This window comes from Peromyscus eremicus, chromosome 1 (genome assembly GCF_949786415.1).
Source record: "Peromyscus eremicus chromosome 1, PerEre_H2_v1, whole genome shotgun sequence".
NCBI lineage: Eukaryota > Metazoa > Chordata > Mammalia > Rodentia > Cricetidae > Peromyscus > Peromyscus eremicus.
Window position 1 is genome coordinate 167,106,642 of NC_081416.1, and position 24,140 is coordinate 167,130,781.

Below are 24,140 nucleotides of genomic sequence, written 5' to 3' on the forward strand. Positions count from 1 at the left end.
CCTATCCCTATCCAAAACAATGTCCTTCCTCTCATACAGATAGAGGTCAGGTCTCCCTGTGCCACCTCCTCTTGCCTCTCAGTCCCTCAGAGGCACCCCAGGAATGTCTCTGAACTGAAGCTTTCCATCCCCCTGCCTCATCCACAGCACAGGTCTATAATTCCTTGGAAGCTCATGGATTTTTAGCATTATTCATACTAAAAAAAAAAAACAACTGGTACTCCTGTTATGACGCACAGGCTCACGTGTGGGTGTGTCAGCATCCCATAATCAAATCCATTAACAATACCTCAGGATGCATGGTGACATGCTCTGCTGCCTATAATGGGACAAACAAAACCCATAAACAGGCTTCCATCATAGCAACAGAGCAGGAAAATGAGTTAACCAAGGAGCTATTGGCTTCCAGAGATGTGTGGATTCCTGAACTGCAGGTGAGGAAGCTGTAGAGTTGGTCAGAGCTTGGTCTCAGCAGCTACTGGAGCCTTTTCTGAGCTGACCCCACTTGCCCTTCCTGTCTCAATGTCTGCCAAGGCAGATGACATTGCAAATACTCTAGGCGCAGCACCGCTTTCAGTCTTTGCTGGTCCAAATTACACTGATCGTTTAGAACCAAGTTCCCACCCAGCTCCTCCAGAAGGGAGACCTCAGGGTACAAGCAGGGCTCATACTGGAGCAGTCCCAACCACCTCCACCTCTCATGATCACTCACTTCCCCATGTATGAACCAGAACCAGACAGTCAAGCTTCAAGACCTCCCTCAGGTCCAGCCCACCTCCTAAAGCCCTCAGAGAACACCAGTATGTACTGTGCAATGGACTGTCAGTCACTATGGTTACCTGTGGGCCTGGTCCCCAGACAGGCAAGCACCATGGCACCAGCTGCAGGCCCCAGACTGGTTACAAGCTTCAGGTGAAGGCAGTAGACGGCAGGGGTCAGGGGGCAAGGTCAATGCCAGCAGGCGGCCCAAGGCCACTCCCCCAAATCCTCCAGAGATGTACAGGCGGCTACCCACTGCTGCAACTGCATGGGCCACAGACTCCTCCATCGGGGATCCCACAAAGGCTGGACCTGAAGAAAGATGGGGTGTTCAGAGACAGGTAGAGAGCAGGAAACACAAGGAAGAGAGCCACCAGAAAACCAGTCAGGAGGGACATGTGGAGAAGACAGAGTGACAGGAGGCAGATAGAGAAAGGCAGAGAGAAGACGGACAGATGGACTGGAGAATCAGGCAGCAAAGAGAGGAACAGAAAGGTAGACAAAGAGGAAAAACGATATGAAGAGAGGAACAAGAACAGAGGTGGGGGCTGGAAAGATGACTCAGTGGTTAAGAACATTTGTTGCTCCTGGAGAGGACCCAGGTCAGGTTTCCAGCACCCACACGGTGGCTCACAACCATCTGTAAGTCCAATTCCAGGGGATATGATACCTCCTTCTGACCTCTGTGGGCACCAGCACACACGTGGTGCACAGACATATAGACAGACAAACACTCATACCTGTATTATAAAATATCAAGAAAGCTTAAAAAGGAAAAGACAAGATTAGCAGTGGGCTGGGGAAGTGCTGAGTGGCACAGTGCTGCCTAGCAAGCACAAGGCATGGGTTCCACCCAGAACACTGTACAGAACGAACAAGCATAAGGAGAGGAGCAAGACAAAGATTCTGGACCCAGATGGAGATGGTGGTCACACAGCACTAAAAACGATGTGACAGTAAAAGCTCTAAATGCCACCATAATAATAAATTATCTGTATGTGATTGTGTGTGCGTGCGCATGTGCATATGTGTATGTTTTGCTAGGAACTGAAGCCAGGACATTGTGCATGCCAAGCAAGTACTCTGCCATTTGGCTACACACAAAGCTCTATTGACCATTTTTAAATGGTTTAAGTTTCATATTACATATAATGGTTTAAATGTCATATAAATTTAAATTAATATCTGGGTTTTTTTAAATCCAAGACAAAATGAATATTAGGAAAGCTGATTCAGAGTAAAAGGGAATTAGAGAGCATGAGAGAGAAAGGGAAAAGAAAAAGAGAAAACACACAGAACACAGGTCCTAGGAATACAAGCCATCACAGTACACAATGAAAAGGCTAGATGGGGTCTGAGGTCATGGCTTAGCAATAGCGCTCACACTGGACATTCCTCAGTGGGGGCTGGGGGCATGGCTCAGTGGTGGAGCATTTGTCCAGAATCCTACCTATAAAGCCAAGGAGATAAGATGTGGGAGAACAGGGACCTGTCTGTTGGTAGGAAGAGAGTAGTATGTGATATACAGTACATTCCTATGCTCTGCAGGGGAGAGGGAGGCAGAGGAGGAGAATGAGCCCAGGGTTCCAAGGAGCAATATCGGTTGTGGAGATTCCAGGGCTGGGAGCTGGAGGCATGGCTCAGGAATAGAGTGCTTGCCTAGAATCCACAAATGAAGGGTGTGGGACATAGCTCAGTCCTAGAACACTTGCCTAAATCTACCAGCGGTAATGCAACTGTCTTGTATGTGCAAGGCCTGAGTGTCTCAGAAGCATTGAAAAAAACAAGTCATATGCCTATTTCTCTTTCTCTGTCAACATTTTGCTTATTACAAAATACAAATTCCTTTCCAGTTCTAAACTATCTAGATTCCCCCTTTGTATTCTTCCACTAACACATAATTACTGCAGTCTGGGTATTAAGGATATAATGGTCAGTAAATAAATAGCACTGTGGTTTTTGTTTGTTTACTTTGGGAGTTTCTTTTGAGCATCTTAAAAGTAAAGTTTATTCTATAGTACATTCTACATTTTTATATATTAAACTTCCAATTTTTAAAAAGATTATTTAGTGTGTGTGTGTGTGTGTGTGTGTGTGTGTGTGTGTGTGTGTGTGTTTGTGTCAGGGTCTTTCCCTGAATTTGGAATCTGAGTTTTCTGAGCTAGTCTGGAAGCCACCAAGCTCCAGTGACCCTGCTGTCTCTACTTGCCTCAGAGCTGGGGTTACAAGCATGTGTGGGACACTCAACTCATTATGTGGGTGCTGAGATCTGAACTCTAGTCTTCACGAATACACAGAAAGCATTTGTGACTTCTGAGCCATCTCTCCAGTCCTACAATTTCCAATTCTTTAAGCCCATTTCTAACCCGTGAACAGAAAACCTGGAAGGACACTTTCTACTTACAACAGTGGTTGTTGCTACAGAGCTTTCGTTTTTCCTCCTATTTTATAAATTATGTACAATGATTACCATTACTTTTATAACCAGAATAAAAAAGTATTTCTGGAAAGGCAGGCAGAGCAGTGGCAGAGACACAGTCGTAATAAAGACCAAAAAGTGAGCTATTACCCACTAAGGGGTTAGTGAAAACAAGGAGATTAAGAGCTTGGAACAGGGGCTGGAGAGATGGCTCAGAGGTTAAGAGCACTGACTGCTCTTCCAGAGTTCCTGAGTTCAATTCCGAGCACCCACATGGTGGCTCACAACCATCTGTAATGAGATTTGGCACCCTCCTCTGTGTACATAATAAATAAATAAATCTTTAAAAAAAAAAAAAAAAAGAGCTTGGAACAGGGACGCCTTTAATCCCAGCACCAGGGAAGGAGCTGTCTCCATGAGATGCGACCAGAACGGATCTGAACACTCTGTCTGAGGCCAACCCAGGGTCCAGCTGCTGATCCTACGAAACCCAACAACTTGGAGGTGTTGGTGAGATTACCCTACTACGTAATCTGCTCAGCTGAGATCCATTCCAGAGAGGACTCAGAATCCTACAGTCTGCAGTCTGAGGAAACAAGATCAGCTGAGGAGTTGACGAATGAGCAAAACATGACCTAAGAACACAAAAGAAGGCGCCGCCCAACCACTGAACCATACACCAGAATCATAGGCCTACACTACACCAACCGGGAACAGGTAAGCCCCCATCTCCCAGGGAACAGACAGCTACCTTTCCCTGCACCCCCACTAAAAAAAATTAAAAAAATAAAAAAATAATAAAAAAAAAAAAACCCTACGAACCTAACAACCACTGAAACCATAAGCACACCGTGCACCAACTGGGAACAACTGTTCCCTGAGACAGAACCCACTAACGCTGATTTGAGTAAGCTGCTCCCAAAGAAACGGAGCACAACAGCACCAATTTAACCAGGAACTCCTAGTGAACCAAGACTAAAAATTAGAACAAGAGAGGCATCTTCAGACACAGACACTGCCTGCACCGAGCAGAAGAAGAGATGAGTAGATGCCAGTGCAAAAATACAGGCAACAACATAAAGAACTATATAACAACATCAGAACCTAGTGATTCTACAGCTGCAAGACCTGAACATACCAAGGCAGAAGAAACAGAAGAAATCAATCCTAAAAATGACTTTAAGATGATAGAGACCCTTAAAGAGGAAATAAAAAATTCCCTTAAAGAGGAAATAAAAAATTCCCTTAAAGAAATGGAAGAAAAAACAAACAAAAAGTTGGAAGAAATCAAAGAAAGCCAAGAAAAAGTAATTAAATAGATGAAGGAAACAATTCAAGATTTGAAAATTGAAATTGAGATAATAAAGAAAACACAAACTGAGGGAATGCTGGAAATAGAAATCCTGACTAAACGAACAGGAACTACAGAAACAAGCATAACCAACTGAATGCAAGAGATGGAACAGAGAATCTCTGACACTGAAGACACAATAGAGAAAATAGATTCATCAGTCAAAGAAAACACCAAAGGCAAAAAAGTCATAACACAAAACGTCCAAGAAATTTGGGACACCATGAAAAGACCAAACCTAAGAATAATAGGGATAGAAGAAGGAGAAGAATACCAACTCAAAGGCACAGAAAATATATTCAACAAAATCATAGAAGAAAACTTTCCTAACCTAAAGAAAGAAATATCTATGAAGATACAAGAAGCTTACAGAACACCAAATAGGCTGGATCCAAAAAAAAAGTCCCCTCGCCACATAATAATCAAAACACTAAACATACAGAACAAAGAAAAAATATTAAGAGCTGCAAAGGAAAAAGACCAAGTAACATATTAAAGGCAAATCCATCAGAATAACACCAGATTTCTCAATAGAGACTATGAAAGCTAGAAGGTCCTGGACAAATGTTATGCAGACACTAAGAGACCATGGATGCCAACACAGACTATTATACCCAGCAAAACTCTCAATCACCATAGGCAGAGTAAACGAAATATTCCATAATAAAACCAGATTTAATGAATACCTGACCACAAACCCAGCCCTACAGAAAGCACTAGAAGGAAAAATCCAACCCAAAGAAGCTAAACACATCCATGAAAACTCAGGCAATAGATAATCCCACACCAACAAACACCAAAGAAGGACAACACAACTCGACTACAAAAAATAACAGGAATTAACAATCACTGGTCATTAATATCCATCAATATCAATGGTCTCAACTCACCTATAAAAAGACACAGACTAACAGAATGGATAAGAAAACAGGATCCATCCATCTGCTGCATACAAGAAACTTACCTTAACTTCAAAGATAGACACTACCTCAGAGTAAAGGGCTGGGAAAAGGCTCTCCAAGCAAATGGACCTAAGAAGCAAGGTGGTGTAGCTATCCTAATATCTAATAAAATAGACTTCAAACTAAAATCAATCGAAAGAGATAAGGATGGACATTATATATTTATCACAGGAAAAATCCACCAAGATGAAGTCTCGATTCTGAACATTTATGCCCCAAATACAAAGACACCCACATTCATAAAAGAAACATTACTAAAGCTTAAATCGCACATCAAACACCACACATTAGTAGTGGGAGATTTCAACACACCACTCTCACCAATGGACAGATCTACCAGACTGAAACTTAACAAAGAAATAAAGGACCTAACATGTTATGACTCAAATGGACTTAATAGATATCTACAGAACATTCCATCCTAACATAAAAGAATATACCTTCTTCTCAGCACCCCATGGAACCTTCTCAAAAATTGACCACATGCTTGGTCACAAAACAAATCTCAACAGATACAAAAAAATTGGAATAACCTCCTGTATCTTACCAGACCACCATGCCTTAAAGTTAGACTTCAACAACAACAAAAATTATAGAACACCTACAATCTCATGGAAACTGAATAATGCCCACCTGAAACATCAATGGGTCAAGAAAGAAATAAAGAAAGAAATGAAAGATTTCCTAGAATTCAATGAAAATGAAAGTACAACATACCCAAACTTATGGGACACTATGAAAGCAGTGCTAAGAAGAAAATTCGTAGTTCTAAATGCACACAGTTTGGGCTTTCTCTCGACCATCGCCAGTAGTCTATTGTGGAGGTATCTTTGTGGATTTCTGGGGACCTCTCTAGCACTTTGCTTCTTCCAATTCCCATGGGGTCTTCATTTATCATGGTCTCTTTTTCCTTGTTCTCTCTCTCTGTTCTCGATCCAGCTGGGATCTCACGCTCACCTAAGCTCTCTTTCCCTCGACCCTTGACTTACTCTGGTGATAGGATGGCCAAACACCCTAACTATTGTGCTAGAAATCTCATCCAATGACTGATGGAAGTGGATGCAGAGATCCACGGCCAGGCCCCAGGTGGAGCTCCAGGAATCCAATCGGCAAGAAAGAGGAGGGATTGTATGAGCGAGAATTGTTGAGACCAAGATTGGAGAAAGTGCAGGGACAAATAGCCAAACTAACGGAAACACATGAACTATGAACCAATAGCTGAGGAGCCCCCAACTGGATCAGGCCCTCTGGATAAGTGAGACAGTTGATTAGCTTGAACTGTTTGGGAGGCACCCAGGCAGTGGGATCAGGACCTGTCCTCAGTGCATGTGCTGGCTGTTTGGAACCTGGGGCTTATGCAGGGACACTTGGCTCAGCCTTGGAGAAGGGGACTGGACCTGCCTGGACTGAATCTACCAGGTTGAGCTGAATCCCCAGGGGAGTCCTTGCCCTGGAGGAGATGGGAATGGGAGGTGGCTAAGGGGGGGAGGCGGGAGGAGGGAAGACAGAGGAATCCGTGGCTGTTATGTAAAATTAAATCAAATTATAAAATTAAAAAAATAAAATTAAATTTTAAAAAAAGATGGAGAAATCTCATACCAGTGAATTAACAGCACAACTGAAAGCTCTAGAACAAAAAGAAGCAAACTCACCTAGGAATAATAGATGCCAGGAAATAATCAAATTGAGGGCTGAACTCAATGAAATAGAAACCAAGAGAACAATACAAAAAAAAAAAAAAAAATCAATGAAACAAAGAGTTAGTTCTTTGAAAAAAATCAACAAGATAAACAAACCCCTATCCAAATTAACCAAAGGCAAATCACCCAAATTAACAAAATCAGACATGAAAAGGGAGACATAACAACAGACAACGAGGAAATCCACAGAATCATCAGGTCATACTTCAAAAACCTGTACTCCACAAAATTGGAAAATCCGGAAGAAATAGACAATTTTCTGGATATATACCACATACCAAAGTTAAATCAAGACTAGATAAACTATTTAAATAGACCAATAACCCCTAAAGAAATAGAAAAAGTCATCAAAAGTCTCCCAACCTGCCGGGCGGTGGTGGCGCACGCCTTTAATCCCAGCACTTGGGAGGCAGAGCCAGGCGGATCTCTGTGAGTTCGAGGCCAGCCTGGTCTACCAAGTGAGTTCCAGGAAAGGCGCAAAGCTACACAGAGAAACCCTGTCTCGAAAAACCAAAAAAAAAAAAAAAAAAAAAAAGTCTCCCAACCAAAAAAAAGCCCAGGACCAGATGGTTTCAGTGCAGAATTCTACCAGATTTTCAAAGAACTAATTCCAATACTCTTCAAATTGTTCCACACAATAGAAACAGAAGGAACATTACCAAACTCTTTTTATGAGGCTACAGTTACCCTGATAGCCAAACCACACAAAGATGCAACAAAGAAAGAGAATTACAGACCAATCTCCCTCATGAACATTGATGCAAAAATACTCAACAAAATATTGGCAAACTGAATCCAAGAACACAACAAAAAAATTATCCACCATGACCAAGTAGGTTTCATCCTAGGGATGCAAGGATGGTTCAACATATGAAAATCTGTCAATGTAATACACCATATAAACAAACTGAAAGAAAAAAACCACATGATCATCTCATTAGATGCTGAAAAAGCTTTTGACAAAATCCAACACCCCTTCATGATAAAGGTCTTGGAGCGATCAGGAATGCAAGGAACATTCCTAAACATAATAAAGGCAATTTACAGCAAGCCAACAGCCAACATCAAATTAAATGGAAAGAAACTCAAAGCGATTCCACTAAAATCAGGAACAAGACAAGGCTGTCCACTCTCCCCATATTTATTCAATATACTACTTGAAGTTCTAGCTAGAGCAATAAGACAGCAAAAGGAGACCAAGAGGATACAAATTGGAAAAGAAGAAGTCAAACTTTCACTATTTGCAGATGATATGATAGTATACATAAGCGACCCCAAAAAAATATACCAGGGAACTCCTACAGCTGATAAACTCCTTCAGTAAAGTGGCAGGAAAGAAGATCAACTCAAAAAAATCAGTAGCCCTCCTATACACAAATGATAAAAGGGCTGAGAAAGAAATCAGAGAAACATCACCCTTTACAATAGCCACAAATAATATAAAACACCTTGGGATAACACTAACTAAACAAGTGAAGGACCTTTTTGATAAGAACTTTAAGTTTCTAAAGAAAGAAATTGAAGAAAATATCAGAAAATGGAAGGATCTCCCATGCTCATGGATAGGTAGGATTAATATAGTAAAAATGGCAATCTTACCAAAAGCAATCTACAGATTCAATGCAATCTCCATCAAAATCCCAACACAATTCTTCACAGACCTCAAAAGAACAATACTCAACTTCATATGGAAAAACAAAAGCCCCAGGATAGCTAAAAGAATCCTGTATAATAAAGCAACCTCTGGAGACATCACCATCCCTGACCTTAAGCTCTACTATAGTGCTATAGTAATAAAAACAGCTTGGTTCTGGTATAAAAACTGACATACAGACCAATGGAATCCAATTGAAGACCCTGACATTAATCCATGCACATATGAACACCTGATTTTTGACACAGAAGCCAAAACTATACAATGGAAAAAAGAAAGTATCTTCAACAAATGGTGCTGGCATAACTGGATGTCAATATGTAAAAGATTACAAATAGATCCATATCTGTCACCATGCACAAAACTCAAATCCAATTGGATCAAAGACCTCAACATAAATCCAGTTATACTAAACTTAATAGAAGAGAAAGTAGGAAGTACTCTTGAACACATTGGCACAGGAGATCACTTCCTAAATATAACACCAGCAGCACAGACACTGAGAGAAACAATTAATAAATGGGACCTCTGACAGAGGACTGATCTCCAAAGTATATAAAGAATTAAAGAAACTAGACATCAAAATATTGAACAATCCAATTAAAAAATGGGCTAAAGAGCTAAACAGAGAATTCTCAAAAGAAGAATCATAAATGGCTGAAAGACATTTAAAGAAATGCTCAATATCCTTAATCATCAGAGAAATACAAATCAAAACGACTCTGAGATACCACCTTACACCTGTCAGAATGGCTATGATCAAAAACACTAATGACAGTCTATGTTGGAGAGGATGCAGAGCAAGGGGAACACTCTTCCACTGTTGGTGGGAGTGCAAACTTGTACAACTACTGCGGAAATCAGTATGGCGGTTTCTCAGAAAATCGATCTACCTCAAGACCCAGCCATACCACTCTTGGGCATATACCCAAGGAATGCTCTGTCATACCACAAAGATACATGCTCAACTATGTTCATAGCAGCACTATTTGTAGTAGCCAGAACCTGGAAACAACCTAGGTGCCTGTCAACTGAAGAATGGATTAAGAAAATGTGGCACATATACACAATGGAGTACTACTCAGCAGAGAAAAACAATGACAGCATGAACTTTGCAGGCAAATGGATGGAACTAGAAAATATCATCCTGAGTGAGGTAACCCAAACCCAAAAGGACAAACATAGTATGTACTCACTCATAAGTGGATTCTAGATATAAAGCAAAAGACAATCAGACTGTAACCCACAGAACCATGGAGGCTACATAGCAGGAGGGACCCTAGGATGACTGTGGCTTATAATAAGTTTTGGTTTTACTCAATTACTAGGCAAGCCTCAATGAAACATTTCACAATTAGGATAAGAATTTATATTGTATCAAGCGGATAATAGATAAATAAATAAAGTATTTCTGTGGTAGCACAGTCCTTTAATCCCAGCACTCAGGATTCAGAGGCAGGTGGATTTCTGTGAGTTCAAGGCCAGGCTGGCCTACAGAGTGAGTCCAGGCCAGCCAAACTGACATAGTGAGACTGTATGTCAAATAATAAAACAATATGTAGACAAAAATAAACCATTCTAAGAAAAAAAGAAAGGGTCCATGAGATGGCTCAGTAGGTAAAGGCCTGATGGCCTGAGTTCAATTCCCTGGACCCACATGCAGAAGGACAGAACCAACTCCTTCAGGCTGATCTCTAACTACCATATATGTGCATATAAACCCCCACATACACAAATAAAGTAAATAAAATCTAAAAAAAAAAAATTGTTGAAAGAAAAAAGACAGTAACTCCGTGGTCTCTAGATATATGGAAGGGAAAGGAATTTGCTGATGGATCACCAGAGGCCCAAGTGACTTCTAAAGAGGGTCAGGGTCCCCAGACCATGGACAAGGCTCCACATGGCTGTCTCCCTGGGTATAGCAACAGGGACTCACGTGTGAGGTCGGGCAGGAGCCAGGTGTTGCAGTTGACCTGGTAGAGCAGAACATCACTGCTAAATTCATCAGGGTCCGAGCGCCCCCCAAGGACCACCATGGTGTCTCCTAGCAGAGCTGAAGCATGGAAAAGCCGGGGACGGGGCTGTTGGGAGACACATGTAGGGAGGGCCTGTCAGAGCTCTACCCTTGGTTCCACATGTTCCTTCCCAACCCACCTGCCACCCATAAATCCATCCCCCACCCCGCCTCAGCCAGCTTATCCCATCTTCACCTTTTTCTGAAGGAAAACTCTTGGGTCCTGCAGAGCAGCCCACAGAACCATCCCCTGGGCCCCACAACCTACTCTATCCCCTATAAACTTGATCTCTTCTGTGGCCTTCTTCCCCAGAGGGGCTTAGGGGTGTGTGTACATCACATGTAACTGTCCTTCCCATACCTGTCTCCTTAACCTTATAAGGCAAGGGTTACAGGTAACCACAGATGGTGGGCTCAAGAAGGGGAGGGGACCTGTCAGGACGTGCTGGCGCAGAAACCATGCCTCTGATTTCCTGGCCAAGGATTCTTTCCTCCAAACCAGGGATGGAAAAAGAAGCAATTGCCGTTACCACAGTTCAGCACAGGGGACTGAAAGGAAGGGACAGGAGACAGGAATCTGGGTAGGGGAAGCCAGTGCTTGGGGAACCTCCCTTCTGTGGTGATAGCCAGCTGTCCTAACCTTTGCCCCCTGAGAAGGTGCAAGCAAGCTCCAGGTGCGGTCAGGACAGTGCAGAGAGTAGAGCTCCGGAGAAGGCGCTGCCAGTTCCACATGGAAGCGGAAACCCCCAAACACATAGAGGGAGTCGGTGGCCTCGTGGTAGACTGCAGAATGACCATAGAGACCTGGAGGGGCGGAAAGACCACAGAGATGGCAGGGAAGGGCCGGCAGCCAATGCTGTCCCGACTTCCTGGGATCTTCTTAGTGACTACATCTCCTCCTGAATGGCCCTGTGGCCAGACTTGGGGAGCCCTTCATTCCTCCCCTCTCCTTAGGGTCTAGGAGACAAGCCCAGAAAGGACAGCCAAGGGTAGGAGGAGGGGTGGAGGCAGAATGTCTGACAGAGGGATACGGAGGGGAGGAGGGGCGGAAGAGAGGTGGAGACGTCAGGACCTGGAAGGGGATGGCAGCAACACTAAGGGAGGTAAGCAGAGAAGCTGGACGTGCCAGAGACGCGTCCCTGGAAAGCCAGCTGGAGTCCGAAGACAACAAGGAGATTTTTTTTTTTAGTTCAGTGGCAGGGACCAGACCGTGGAGTAGACCGGAAGCTCAAGCAGAGTCCAGCCGGCTTCCACGGCAGCCCACCTGTCGGGGGTGTCCCACTCTGGGCTCCAGACACCCAGGTGCCAGTTGCCAGCTGGTATTCCAACAACCGCTGGTTGAAGCCATTTTCCGGAGAGTAGCCACCCACCAAGAGCAAAGACAGGCCTCCACGGGCAGAAAGGGTGTGGCCAGCAACTGCCGGCAACTCCATGTTCTGAGGGGCCTGTAAGATAGAGAGCTAGTGTCACCAAGGGGTAGAGGAAGACTCACTTTATGGAGAGAAGTAAGATCAGCCCCAACTAAGAGTAGAGTCCACAGGGCTGCGTAGACTCTGGCCTGCCAGGGCCCAGGCAGGTTCTGCCTGCTCCACACCCACTTCTCCAGGCACAATGAGAAGTCCTTATTCCTTTGTTCTGTTGTTGGATGGAACTGCATCCCATTTAGGTCAACTGGAGTGTCACAGGCCCTTGTCCAAGGACCAGCTTGTAACTACAAATATATAATTTAGGTTGCCAGTAAAATTTTACAACTCCCTCCCCTACTGTGGTGCTGGGGATTGACCCCATGACCTGGTATAAGCTAAACAAGTGCTCTATAACTGAGCCACACCCCCAGCCCCTCACTGGGGGATTCTAGGCAGGGGCTCTACCACTGAGCCACACCCCCAGCCCCTCAGCGGGGGATTCTAGGCAGGAGTTCTACCACTGAGCCACACCCCCAGCCCCTCACTGGGGAATTCTGAGCAGGGGCTCTACCACTAAGCCACACTCCCAGTCCTCACTGGTACATTCTAGGCAGGTGCTCTATCACTAAGATACACTCCAGGCCCCCATTCCCACACTTCTGTAGGAACACTGAGGACAGATACCTCTGGTGATAAACTCAAAGGAATTGCCATGGCCATCTGTTGGACCTGTTGTGAGGACAGAGGCTCACCTTCTCCTGTCTCCACTGCAGGGTAGTGAGGTTAAGGACCCAGAAGTCACGGGTGATGCCCCCAGCTGTGAGGCCCCCAAGCAGGTACATGGCACCACGGCCAGCAGGCACATAGGCAGCTGCATGGAAGGAGCGGGGTGATGGGCCTGGGCCCCCATCCTCAGCTCCTGCCAGCATCTGTGTCCACCTGCGCTCACTGACTGAATACCTGGAGCCAAGATGCAAAGTATCAGTCTTACTAAGCAGTGGTTCCCACATCCTTAAAGATGTCCTAGCAACCCCTGGGTTGATTTCCCTATGACAATCATCTTAACATTCTCTGGGGCAAGGAAGGTTAACACTCCCAAACAGTCTTCCTGGTGCCCACAGACAGGTGAGCTTCCTATAACAAGTGTCCCAACCACCTTTGGGGTGTCCCTTACCCGAGAGGCTTTTCTCCAATACCTAGGGTGAGCCAGGTAGTAGGCTCAGCAGTCCCTAAAGTAAGCTTCTTGTACAAGTATCCCACACCCCTAGAGCAGTCCTTACCTGTACAGGTTTCCCAGTAGGCCCTGTGGCAGGCCCAGGCCCCCAAACATCCACAAGGTGGCATCAGGTCCCTCTACCATAGTGTGTCCCAGGCGGTGTAAGAAGCGGCTAGCAGTGTCCTGAAGTGGGAATGAGGATGCTAGAGGTCAGGCCAAGGTCACAACAAAGTGTCAGGCCTAGGTGGAGGGTTTAGGGGTAGTCTCAAGAGTGGAGGTGGAAGATTGAGCCACAGGACAAAGCTGTCACTCTAACTCACAGCTGAGAGGCGGCTGTCCATGAGTGTCTCCCAGACCAACTGTCCGCCATCCAGCTTTGTGGCACAGTCTGGGCCCCCAAAGCCCTCAGCACAGATGCATACACCTAGGCTCTAGGGAACAGCAGAAAGAAGCTCAGAGGAGCCCCGAACACCATCCCTATTCCAGCTGGCAGTTCCTGTCCCACCTGTACCTGGTTACAAACCCCTGCCCCAGTGTGGGCATTGCAGTTCTCAGGACACAGAGCCATGCGGCAGTGAGGGCCAGCCCAGCCCTGAGGACAGCGGCAGAGCCCAGCACCTGCAGCCCCATCCTGGGGCACACATTCCTGAGGGACGGGGCAGCTGCCAGGACCCCCTGATCCACATCGGGCAGAGCCCACAGAAGCATTGAATCCCCAGGACGAGGAGCCATTGGCCTCCCAATGCAGCACAAGTAACCCTGTGGGGAAAGAGGTAGAGGGCTGGCTGGAGGCCCACTCTAGGCACCGTTCCTCTGCTGGTGGACAGGAACCACCAGGGACACCAGCCATTACAGCACACCCTCCTTTACCCAGTCTACCAGGTTCCACTCACTTTAGGTTTTTGTTTATTTTTTTCAAGACAGGATTTTTGTGTAGCCCTGGCTGTAGACCAGGCTGGTCTAGAACTCACAGAGATCCACCTGCCTCTGCCTGCCGGGTGCTGGGATTAAAGCGTACACCACCACTGTCCAACAGCACACTTTAGTTTTGAGTGGGGAGGTTGTTTTGGTTTTTTTCAAACAAGGTCTCCTCGTTCAGACTGGCCTTGAACTATAGCTGAGGATGACCTTGAACTCCTGATCCTCTGGCCTCTTCCTCCCACGTGCTAGGTTACAGGAATGTGCCACCACACCTGGCTCTAAATTCCAGCCATTTTCAACCTAACTCTTAGGCTAGGGCTCTAGCCCTATGTACCCAGCACATGCCTAGATCCTTCTCTTCAGCCACGGCCTGCTGTTCCGGGCTGCCATTAAACCAGTGTCTCGCCTCACTGAACACCAGCACCTTCTCCCACTGTCTCCTGGCTGCCCTTGTGATCTTTACAGGCATGAATCTGACCCTACTGTGAGCAACTGCAAGCCTTCCAAAACTCACAGCATTCTTCTGCAAGAGCCGCTCTCCTGAGAAAGAGTACTGTGGTGGTATACACCTGCAGTCCCAGCACCCAGGAGAGAAGGCTGGAGGGTCAGGAGTTCAAGGCCATTCTGCAGTTGCTAGGATGTAACTAGCTCAGTTTTTGCAGAATGCTTGGCTGCACGGACAAAGCCCTGGGTTCAGTCCTCAGCACTACATAAAGCCTGGCATGGGGGTACATGCCTATTATCCCAGCACTGGGAAGATGCAGGCAGGAGGATCAGGAGTCCAAGGTCATCCTCAACTACACTGTCAGTTTGAGGCTGATCTAGGCTATGAGACCCTGGCTCAAATAAGGAAGGAATGGAATGAGCGTAGCCACAGTGGCTTACCCCTGTAACAACTCCATTACTAGGAAGCTGAGGAAATAGGACTGCAAAGAGTTTTCAAATTAAAAAAAAAAAAAAAAAAAAAAACTCCCTTTCTGGTACCCATAGGGCCCTAAAGACTCCTCTGAACTCAAGTTCTCTCACTTTTGCCATCCCATACACCCCAGTACTGGCCTTCCAGCCTGCTCTCAGGGCCTGGTGCCTGCTACTCTTCTGCCTGGAGAAGCTGCCCTCCCGTGCCTTGACCTCGCTTATAGCCGGATTCCCCTCTTTAAAGACATTTCACCTGGCTCCACCTCCCAAGACAAGTCCCAAGAAGGGTCCACTCCTTCCCACTGCCTCAGTGAAAGAGGCAGTCTGTTCCCCTTCCCGGTCCATGGGGGTAGCACATGTAGCCTTGGCTCATCACTGTACCCACATCTGACTCAGGCCAGCTCAGTGTGAGAGCCCCCTCAGTTTTAGTGGCCCCCTCATGGCCTGGGGTTTCACACATGCTACAGCAAAATGGCTCCAATTCACCCATTTGCCTCCACCTCACCCATTTGTCTCCAGCCTCAACTGCTCTGCATTCCCTAAAAGCTTGCTTAAAGTACCCCAGGAGCCAGCTCTTCCTTGACACTCCCTCTCCTAAGTTTCTCATCCTCTCAGCCAGGTGGATGCTGAGGGCTGGTCAATTCTTTGGTGTGAATACTCCTGTATATTACACTATGAACAGCCGCATCTCTGTGTCTACCTACCAGATGACAGAAGTACTCCTCATTGTCACACACAATGTCTCCAGGCATTGCCAAATGTCCCCCAAGGGACAAAACTCCCTGGTTCAGAAGTGTAAGGGTAAGGAGATGGCTGAGGGTTCTCACACCAGCTACAGTGGACGACCCTTACAGACATACCCTAGTCATCCCTTTCTCCAGAACCAACCTAGCCAGCAAAATCCTATTGCTCTCAACCACAGTCCAGGAAAGAAGCCATACCACCTAGGCAAAGAACTGTGTCACCTGCAACCCACATCAGTCCCTGAGCTGGGGACCTGGGTCCTACACCCAATCAGTGATAGGTGCAGAAGCACAGGATACAAAGCCCAGTTTAAAAAGAAAAAAAATCTTCAAAGCTCAGAACAAGGGTTGGGATGGAGCTGGAGAGAGAATGCTTGACTAGAATCTACTAGTGAGGGTTAGAAGTGGGACTCAACGGGAGGGAATGTGCCCAGCACCTAAGGGACTCAGTGAGAGAGAATGTGCCCAGCACCTAAGGGACTCAAAGGCAGAGAATGTGCCCAGCACCTAAGTGACCCCAGACTGGATTCCATCCCCAACACTGAAGGATGAGATGGGGAGAAGCCCAAGATGAACCAATCTCACTCTCTCAAACTCCCATACCAGACAAGGCCTGCACCGTGAGGGGTCTGTCCCGCCGCTGGCCACAGAAGGCAGCTATGAGGCTCCGGTCTGACTGCACAACACCAGTGTCCAGGAAGCGTGGGAATCCATCAAAGGCCAGGACATAGCTCAGCTGAAAAGGTATAGACCCAAGAGTTATGGATGTGCTTGGAGTCTGGGAGAGAAGGGCTCAAGAGGAGAGAGCAGAATGCAGTGGAAGCTTCGCTTTCTAATCTCAGCTACATGGGAGGGTGAGGAGGACTGAGTTCACTAGGAGTCTGGGCTCCATGATAAGAGCCTATACCAGAGAGAGACTATGAGAGAATGGGAGAGAGTAACCTAAGTCTAGGGAACGGGCTATCTGAACATGCAGGGCAGACCATGTTTGTACCATGGTGGCTGCCCCTCCCATCCTGCACCCAAAGCAGACACAGCTAACAAACCAGACACTCAGGCACCAAACCTCTTCCTCGCTATGCAGTAGTACATTGGTAGTAGCCACTACTAATGCATCAGAGTGGGCACCCGGGGAATAAGAATTGACCACGGCTGGTCTGGGAGGAGGTGCTAGAGGATCTGAAGAACGAGAGGCAGGAACTCAGGAAATAGAAAATGAACTGGGAAATGGGAGGATCTTAGAGCCTAGAACAGTTTTAGACATGTAGGGTCAAACAAACCAACAGTGACATGGGGGTCAGGGTCTACTTAGGGGATCCACATTGGGAAGGGGACATGGTTCTGGCTGATAAACTGAACCCTAGTGCCCTCAGTGCTCACTGTGCAAGGGGTACTGCTGTCTGGAGAGAAAGTGAGGGTGAGTGGGGGACAGAGGGTCCCAGGAGCACAGGGCTGTAGCACTTCTGTGGCCGAGACAACCCACACACAGTAGGACAGGCCGGGTCCAGCTCTGGCTGCCCCACCACCTGGAGGCAGCAGTCCCCCAAAGCGGCGGGAGCCCAGAGCCACTGAGGACACGTTGGTGAGGAGGGCACGACCCCCACACTCCCGGAAGCAGGAGCCACCAGCTCTGCAGAATAGAGGAGAGGTAGTGTCAGGGCAGTCCTGCCTTACCCCGTGGGGTCCCTAAGCCCTCTCTGCCCAGCCCCAGCAGTTCCTGACTTACCGGGGGTCCCCATAGTATCCCGGAGAGCAGATCTGACAATGGGCACCCTCAGTATGGTCCTGGCAGAAACAGAGCCCACTGAGGTTATCACAGTGGCCACGGCGTGGGTCTCCATGCCCATTGCACTGGCAAGGTCGGCAGCCCCCAGAGCCCGTTGCGTTGCCAAAACTGCCAGGCCGACACCGTTCACAATGCTCCCCCCACGTCCAATCTGTGGAGGTCCCAGCAGGTGGGACACAAAGTCAAGAGCAAGGACAGGAAGGGGCCCAGACCACCTGACTCAGTTGAGCCCAGACCTCCTCCCAAGCTGCTTCAAAGAGTCACACAAGGCCTAGGCCAGGGAAGAAAGAGCAAGCCCCTAAAGAGGGGAGAGAGGCCAGACCAGAGAGCTGGGACAGGAGCAGAGACTAGGGCAGGGGGGTGCAGCAGGACCTGAGGGGAGACTCAGAAAGGAAGAAGTTGGAGTCCTGAAAAGACACCTTCTCCCCGCCCTCCGGTCCTGGCAAAGCTGACCATGAGACTCAGACCATGGTGGCTTACCCTGGCACTCATCACAGAAGCCAGGTCCCCGCCTGCGGCAATGGCTGTGAAAGTTGCAGCCACAGTCTCGAGAGCAACGTGGGGCAGGGGGTCCTGGGGCAGGTGTGGGTGGGGGCAGATCAGAGGTCCAACCTAGGTCACACACACAAGTGAAGTCCGGAGGACCACTACACACACCATGGCCACAGTCTTCCAGGCACCTGAAGAATCATGGCGGAGGTGGGGAAAAGGCTGGTGATCAAGAGTCCTCAAAGCACCCCATCATCTCCACCCACTGCAACACTCTCACAAGTGGCTGCTTCTTCCCATGGTCCTGTGCTGTGCAAGTAAACCTGTTTCCAAGGCAACCCTATCACACGTGGTGATACCTGTCTCCCTAGAAACCACATAGCACCACTATGAAAACTCCCTTCCAACTAGATCCTCTTCCATCTCCATGGCAATTCTGAAGGCTATGGCCCACAACCCAGGAGTACCCTGTTCCTATGGTAAAAGGGTTACCTTGAGCACCCTGCCATTCCACTGAGGTCTTGTCTGCAAGGTGAAAACTTTATGCTAACCAGGATACCGGTTCTACTGAGAGCCCACTACCATGATGGCTTCCTCCCTCTATCTTGAGCTCCAGCCCTGAGGCAACATTCCTACGGCAATCCACATCTCACTCACGTGCGGTTACAGTGTGTGATGCCATCGCCCTGGTAGCCACGCTGGCAGTGACATTCATAGCTGAGAGGCGTGTTCAGGCAGGTCGCCCGTGGATGACACCTTGCCAGGCCCAGGCGACATTCATCCACATCTGGACAGCGGGCATAAGCCCAGCGTGCAGGGAGAGCCACAGGCAACCCCAGGCCCTCTCCTACCCACAGCGAGCAGTTCCCCCCACCCAGGGGTCCAGAGAAATCCCCTTGTAGGCACCTGTGGAGTGGGAGATCCAAGGGGGTACATATTGAAGTAGGAGACAGCCAGGGAAACAGCAACAGAGATGAAGACAGACAAAACACAGAAAGATGGAAGAAAACAGAGAGAGGGAAAATAAAGGAGAAAACAGTAGACGTCAGTAAGGAAACCGAAAGGGCAGTTACAGGATGTAGGACAGGGCAATGGGGCAGAGAAACAGGTCATTAAAATTACTCAGTAGGGAGAGCCAGGTTTCCCACCCAACCAGCCGAGTCCCTCACCGTCCCAGAGTGGGGTTGTCTTCGTTGCCACACCAACCACACTCGTGACTCTGCAGACACTCATGACAAGTCAGGAAGCCACCGCAGCTCCTGCACCGTGGCTCTGAATGCACACTGCAGAGTGATAAGTGTTAGGGGTCAGAGCCCAGGACACTCTTCTGGTTGGGAACTCCATGTCATCAACGCATTCCCTGGAGCATACCTGTCATCCCAGCCACGGCAGCCTCCATGTGGGTACCGGGCTAGGTAGGCAGCAAACAGGAAGCAGGTGTGAGTGGACTGGCACCAGGCACACTGGCTAGAATTGGCCAGGCAGTCCTCACAGGTCAGGCGTCTGGGGGTGAAAGCAGGGCCAGGTCACTGCAGCCCACACCCCATGCACACCCGCCCCCTCCCAGACCTAGCTAGGCTCACTGGCTGCAGAGTGGGGGGCATTCCTCTGGGTTCTTCAGGGCACCTCGGCCCCGGCCTCGCCGGCTGCATGCTGCATCCCCTTTGCGGCTGGTGCTCTGATGCCACTCACAAAAGGGGTCCTGGGGTGTGGGAGGACAAGGTCAGAACTCAGCCCTCACCTACCCAAAATCCAGCTGCCTCTCCTTCCTGCCTCTAGTCCACTTGCAATCACCTTCAGCCACAGACACATGTCTGTCTACTAGCTCTCACCCCTTGTTCGGACAATAGCAGTTGGGGGGTGGGGGAAGTAAGGGGAGAGAAGGGCAAAGGGGCATATACTTTCCCAACCTCAGTCACTAGACCAGATCCCGACACAAGACCCAACTGGAAGTCCGACATGGTGCCACATGCCAGAAATCCCAGCACTTGGGAGGTGGAGGCAGAAGTATCATGAGTTGGAGGCCAACCCAGGCTATGTAGCAAGACTGAGTGTCAAAAAGAAAAAAGATCAATTTCTAGCCAATGAAACACAACTCTGCTTAGGACTGAATGAATGCCAGGAAGAGTCTGGGGTCCATGGCCTCTCTGCAGGTCACAGGAACAAACTCTCCCCAGAAACAGGTAGCAGAGCAGAGGAAGCTGGATGTCCCCAGCTGGAGCTGGCAGGCCTGACCACCTACGCCAGGCTGACGATGGTCAAGCAGATAATCACCCACTTGCCCTTGGTGAAGAATGCTCAATGATTTTTCTGACCTCTGCCACAGGGCACACTCTGACTCCCAGCCTCACTTCCTCTACTTCCCGATTAACTCTTAGACACCAAGGACGATCGTCCTAGCTACCTGCCCTTACCAGGGCCCTCTACTGTCTGTGTCACTTCTAAGGGACCTATCCCAGTAGACACCTGGGTGCAGGCATGGCAGTCACGATGCTCCTCACAGAGTGGGCAGAGGGCAGGCACCAGCACCAGCAGGGACTCGCCAGTCCCATCATCCTCACAGTGGGCCCTTCCCTGACGCAGGTGACAGGTGGCACTGTTGAGGCACCAGCCGCAGCCCTGATCAGCCAGGCAGCCCAGACAGGAGGAGTAGGAAGCACATGCCGAAGAGCGGTAGGGCTCCAGGAAGAAGAAGGAGATCTCCTGGGGCAGGGCACACACGACAGGAGTCAGGTTTGGGGGAAGGGTCAGTTGGAGATGATGACTTCAGTTAGCGGTTTGGACACAGCATAAAAGCTACAATGGGGATTCAGGAAAGGGGCACAGGAAAGGGGCCACGGTCTGAAGGACTCTAGAAACTAGAGGTCAAAGTATGGAGGGCAGGGGTCAAGGGAGGAGTCAGATCTGGACAAGGCACAAAATACAGGTGGGGATTAGATGTACCTCAGGAGTAAAGCACTTGCCTAGGATCCACAAATAAGAGGTTAAGAGGGAGAGGATACAGTTGAGGGATAGAGTCCCCGCCTAGAATCTCCCAGTGAGGGGTAGGGGGTGGGCTCAGTGGTAGAGCCCCTGCCTAGAGTCCCCCAGTGAGGGGCTGGGGTGTGGCTCAGTGGTAGAGCCCCTGCCTAGAATTCCCCAGTGAGGGGCTGGGGGTGTGGCTCAGTGGTAGAGCCCCTGCCTAGAATCCCCCAGTGAGGGGCTGGGGTGTGGCTCAGTGGTAGAACATTTGCTAGAAAGCACAAGGCCGTGTTCCATCCTAGCATCTTCCAAAAAAGAATATGGAAATCAAATCAGGGCCTGAGATCAAATGTTAGAGTCGGGTGGGTTCAAAGTGACGTCCAAAGTTGAAGGCAGGAGTCACAGTCAGGATCAAGTGACTTAAGATTTGTCACTTGGAACTTGAAAAGCCCAGAGGATCTGAGGCCAGAGCCAAGAATAGAGTAGGAGGCTAGACACTCACGCTGCCTCCTGGCACTCCAGTCCGATCCCACAGGAGCGTGAGCTCGCTGTGCCCAGGGCCTGCCGAGCCGTTGAGCTGGCCTCGGACCTCCACGGCGTACTTGTGGCCTCGCCCAGGCAGTGGGAAGAGGCGAGCAGAGCCAGGGCGCTGCAGACGCCTTGTCTCCTTCTCTTGCTGAGCCACCCAGCGACCCACCTCCTCCTGCAGTGGAGAGAGCAGCCAGACGGGAACTCAGACCTCCCCGCTCTGCTTCTTCACGCACCCAGTCCTCCCTTCCAAGGACCCCAGGGAGGAAGAGGGCCTCAGGGATCCTTGGATTTTATAAAGTTGCCGCCCCTCCCCATGACCCACCTCCTCCTCAGGGCAATCTGACTTGTCACTCAAACCTTTCTCGTACTCCCCAGAATTTCCCCAAATTCTGCTCACAGTTAAAAACCCCAAAGCCCCTAAGTACATACCCATGCCTGAATGCTCCCCGCTGTCCCCCAGAACGCTGACATTACCACAGTTGCCTTGAATCACACTCATGACCATATTTACCAAAAATCACCTCAGAATACTCGAATCCCTCACCATGTTCTCAGTGTCCGGGCCTCTGGCCATCCGGGCCAGGACATGGAGGCGCTGGGCCCGAGCCCACACAGCCACATCCTCAGCCCCAGGGCCACCTGGCCCTCCTGGCAGCAGGGGGTGGATGAAGCCTCGGTAGACCAGGGACACATCTGTCTCCGGGCTGGGCGTCAAGGTGATAGTTGTACTTCGGACAATGGAGACCTGTACCATCCAGAGATGGGATATATATGTAAGTCTCTCTCTGGACTGTCACTAAGTACCCACACCCCTCTGGCCACACCAGAACCAGAGAAGATAGGCCAAAACACCTTCACCAATGAGAAACTGAGTTTAGGAAGCTTGCCCATCATCCCTCTAGAAAAAGTGTCAAGACCAAATTCAGACAGTATAAACAGGCTCCACCTGGGCCCCCAACCCAATCCCATCTTTAGGTCATAGTAAAACTCAAAAGACTGAGGGGCCAGCAAGATGCCTTGGGGGTAAAGTGGCTACCATTCAAGCCTGGACACCTGAGTTCAGACCTCAGAACCTACAGAAGTTGGAAGAAGACAGTCATCTCCATGAAGCTGTCCTCTCACATACATGTACACACACACTAATAGTAAATTTAAATTTTTCTCAAAACTAGCCAGGCATGGTGGCACACAGACTTAATACCAGCACTTGGGAGACAGAATCAGGCTGTTAGCTGTGAGTTCGAAGCCAACCTGGTCTACATAGGGAGTTTCAGGCTATCCAGGGCTACATAATAAGAGCCTATCACAAACAAAAAAAAAAATGTGTTTTAAACTTGAAGACTGGACCCTTTGGTATCTTTGTCCTCAGCTCCCTGCTTTCTCACCAGCCCTTCCAAGGCTAGGCCCGACATTCCCGGTGATGACGCAGCACAAGATTTACTTGCTAGGGTGTGATTCTGTAATAGCAGAACCGAACAACCCAAGTATTCATCACTGGAGACTATTTATGTAATTTACAAAACCTGGACTTCTTGGGCCACACCCATAAACCCAGCACTTGGGAGACGTAGGCAGGACTGAGACCAGCCTCGACTACATAGCCAGGCCTTATCCCCAAAACAAATGACTAAATAAACATACAGCAGTATAGCATTTAAATGTAAATAGAATATTATATAACTGTCCAAAATAAGAAGTGTGAGCTAGCACAGTGGCAGAGGCTTATAACTCCTGTCCTCAGGAGGTGGAGGAAAGTGGATCAGTCTCAGCCACACAGCAAGTCCAAGGCCTGCCTAGGCTCCTCAGGGAGGGAAGACAAGGCACACAGGAACATGTGCCTTACAGTGCCAGTTACTCAGGAGGCAGCCAAGGAGCCTAGGCTATCAGGACCAGTCTGGGCAACTAACGAAAAAGAGTGGAAGTAGGAGTTCTGTTACGGGAAAGCTTGCTTGGATATTAAGAAAAAGCAGGCTGAGTCTGGCGGCACGTGGCCAGCACTCAGGAGGCAGAGGCAAGAGCATTGCCGTAACTTGGCTTGCTGTGGTGGCTAACGATTGTCTACTTGACAGAATTCAGAACCATCAAGGAGACAAATCTCTGAGCACGTGCATGAGGGAACTGCTAGACGAAGTGAACTGAAGTGGAAAGACCCACTCAAAACGTGAGTGATGCCAGAGGAAACAAAATCAAAAAGCAAGCTGAGTGTCAGAATTCCCCTTGTCACTTCCCAGCTGCCTCACATTCCGGCCACCATGCCTTCTCCACCAATGTGGAATGAAGTTCTTTGGATTTTTGTTTTGTTTATGAGACAGA

At 48.4% G+C, this 24,140-nt stretch overlaps 1 protein-coding gene across 2 annotated transcripts in view; it reads right to left on the minus strand.

Moving 5' to 3' along the window:
• Nucleotides 1-24,140, minus strand: part of Megf8 (multiple EGF like domains 8) — a 57,594-nt gene that overhangs the window by 14,454 nt on the left and 19,000 nt on the right. For both annotated transcript variants that reach the window (XM_059279933.1, XM_059279927.1), the window contains exons 13-31: nucleotides 22,372-22,572; nucleotides 21,799-21,999; nucleotides 20,802-21,038; nucleotides 19,919-20,037; nucleotides 19,707-19,838; nucleotides 19,505-19,618; nucleotides 18,993-19,241; nucleotides 18,327-18,526; nucleotides 17,787-17,997; nucleotides 17,441-17,690; nucleotides 16,664-16,796; nucleotides 13,993-14,240; nucleotides 13,802-13,912; nucleotides 13,546-13,664; nucleotides 13,018-13,225; nucleotides 12,124-12,304; nucleotides 11,500-11,663; nucleotides 10,782-10,926; nucleotides 840-1,071 (exon numbers count right to left, since the gene is read on the minus strand). In XM_059279933.1, the coding sequence (XP_059135916.1) occupies nucleotides 840-1,071; nucleotides 10,782-10,926; nucleotides 11,500-11,663; nucleotides 12,124-12,304; nucleotides 13,018-13,225; nucleotides 13,546-13,664; nucleotides 13,802-13,912; nucleotides 13,993-14,240; nucleotides 16,664-16,796; nucleotides 17,441-17,690; nucleotides 17,787-17,997; nucleotides 18,327-18,526; nucleotides 18,993-19,241; nucleotides 19,505-19,618; nucleotides 19,707-19,838; nucleotides 19,919-20,037; nucleotides 20,802-21,038; nucleotides 21,799-21,999; nucleotides 22,372-22,572 (3,455 nt within the window). The remainder of the gene's footprint in view (nucleotides 1-839; nucleotides 1,072-10,781; nucleotides 10,927-11,499; nucleotides 11,664-12,123; nucleotides 12,305-13,017; nucleotides 13,226-13,545; nucleotides 13,665-13,801; nucleotides 13,913-13,992; nucleotides 14,241-16,663; nucleotides 16,797-17,440; nucleotides 17,691-17,786; nucleotides 17,998-18,326; nucleotides 18,527-18,992; nucleotides 19,242-19,504; nucleotides 19,619-19,706; nucleotides 19,839-19,918; nucleotides 20,038-20,801; nucleotides 21,039-21,798; nucleotides 22,000-22,371; nucleotides 22,573-24,140) is intronic.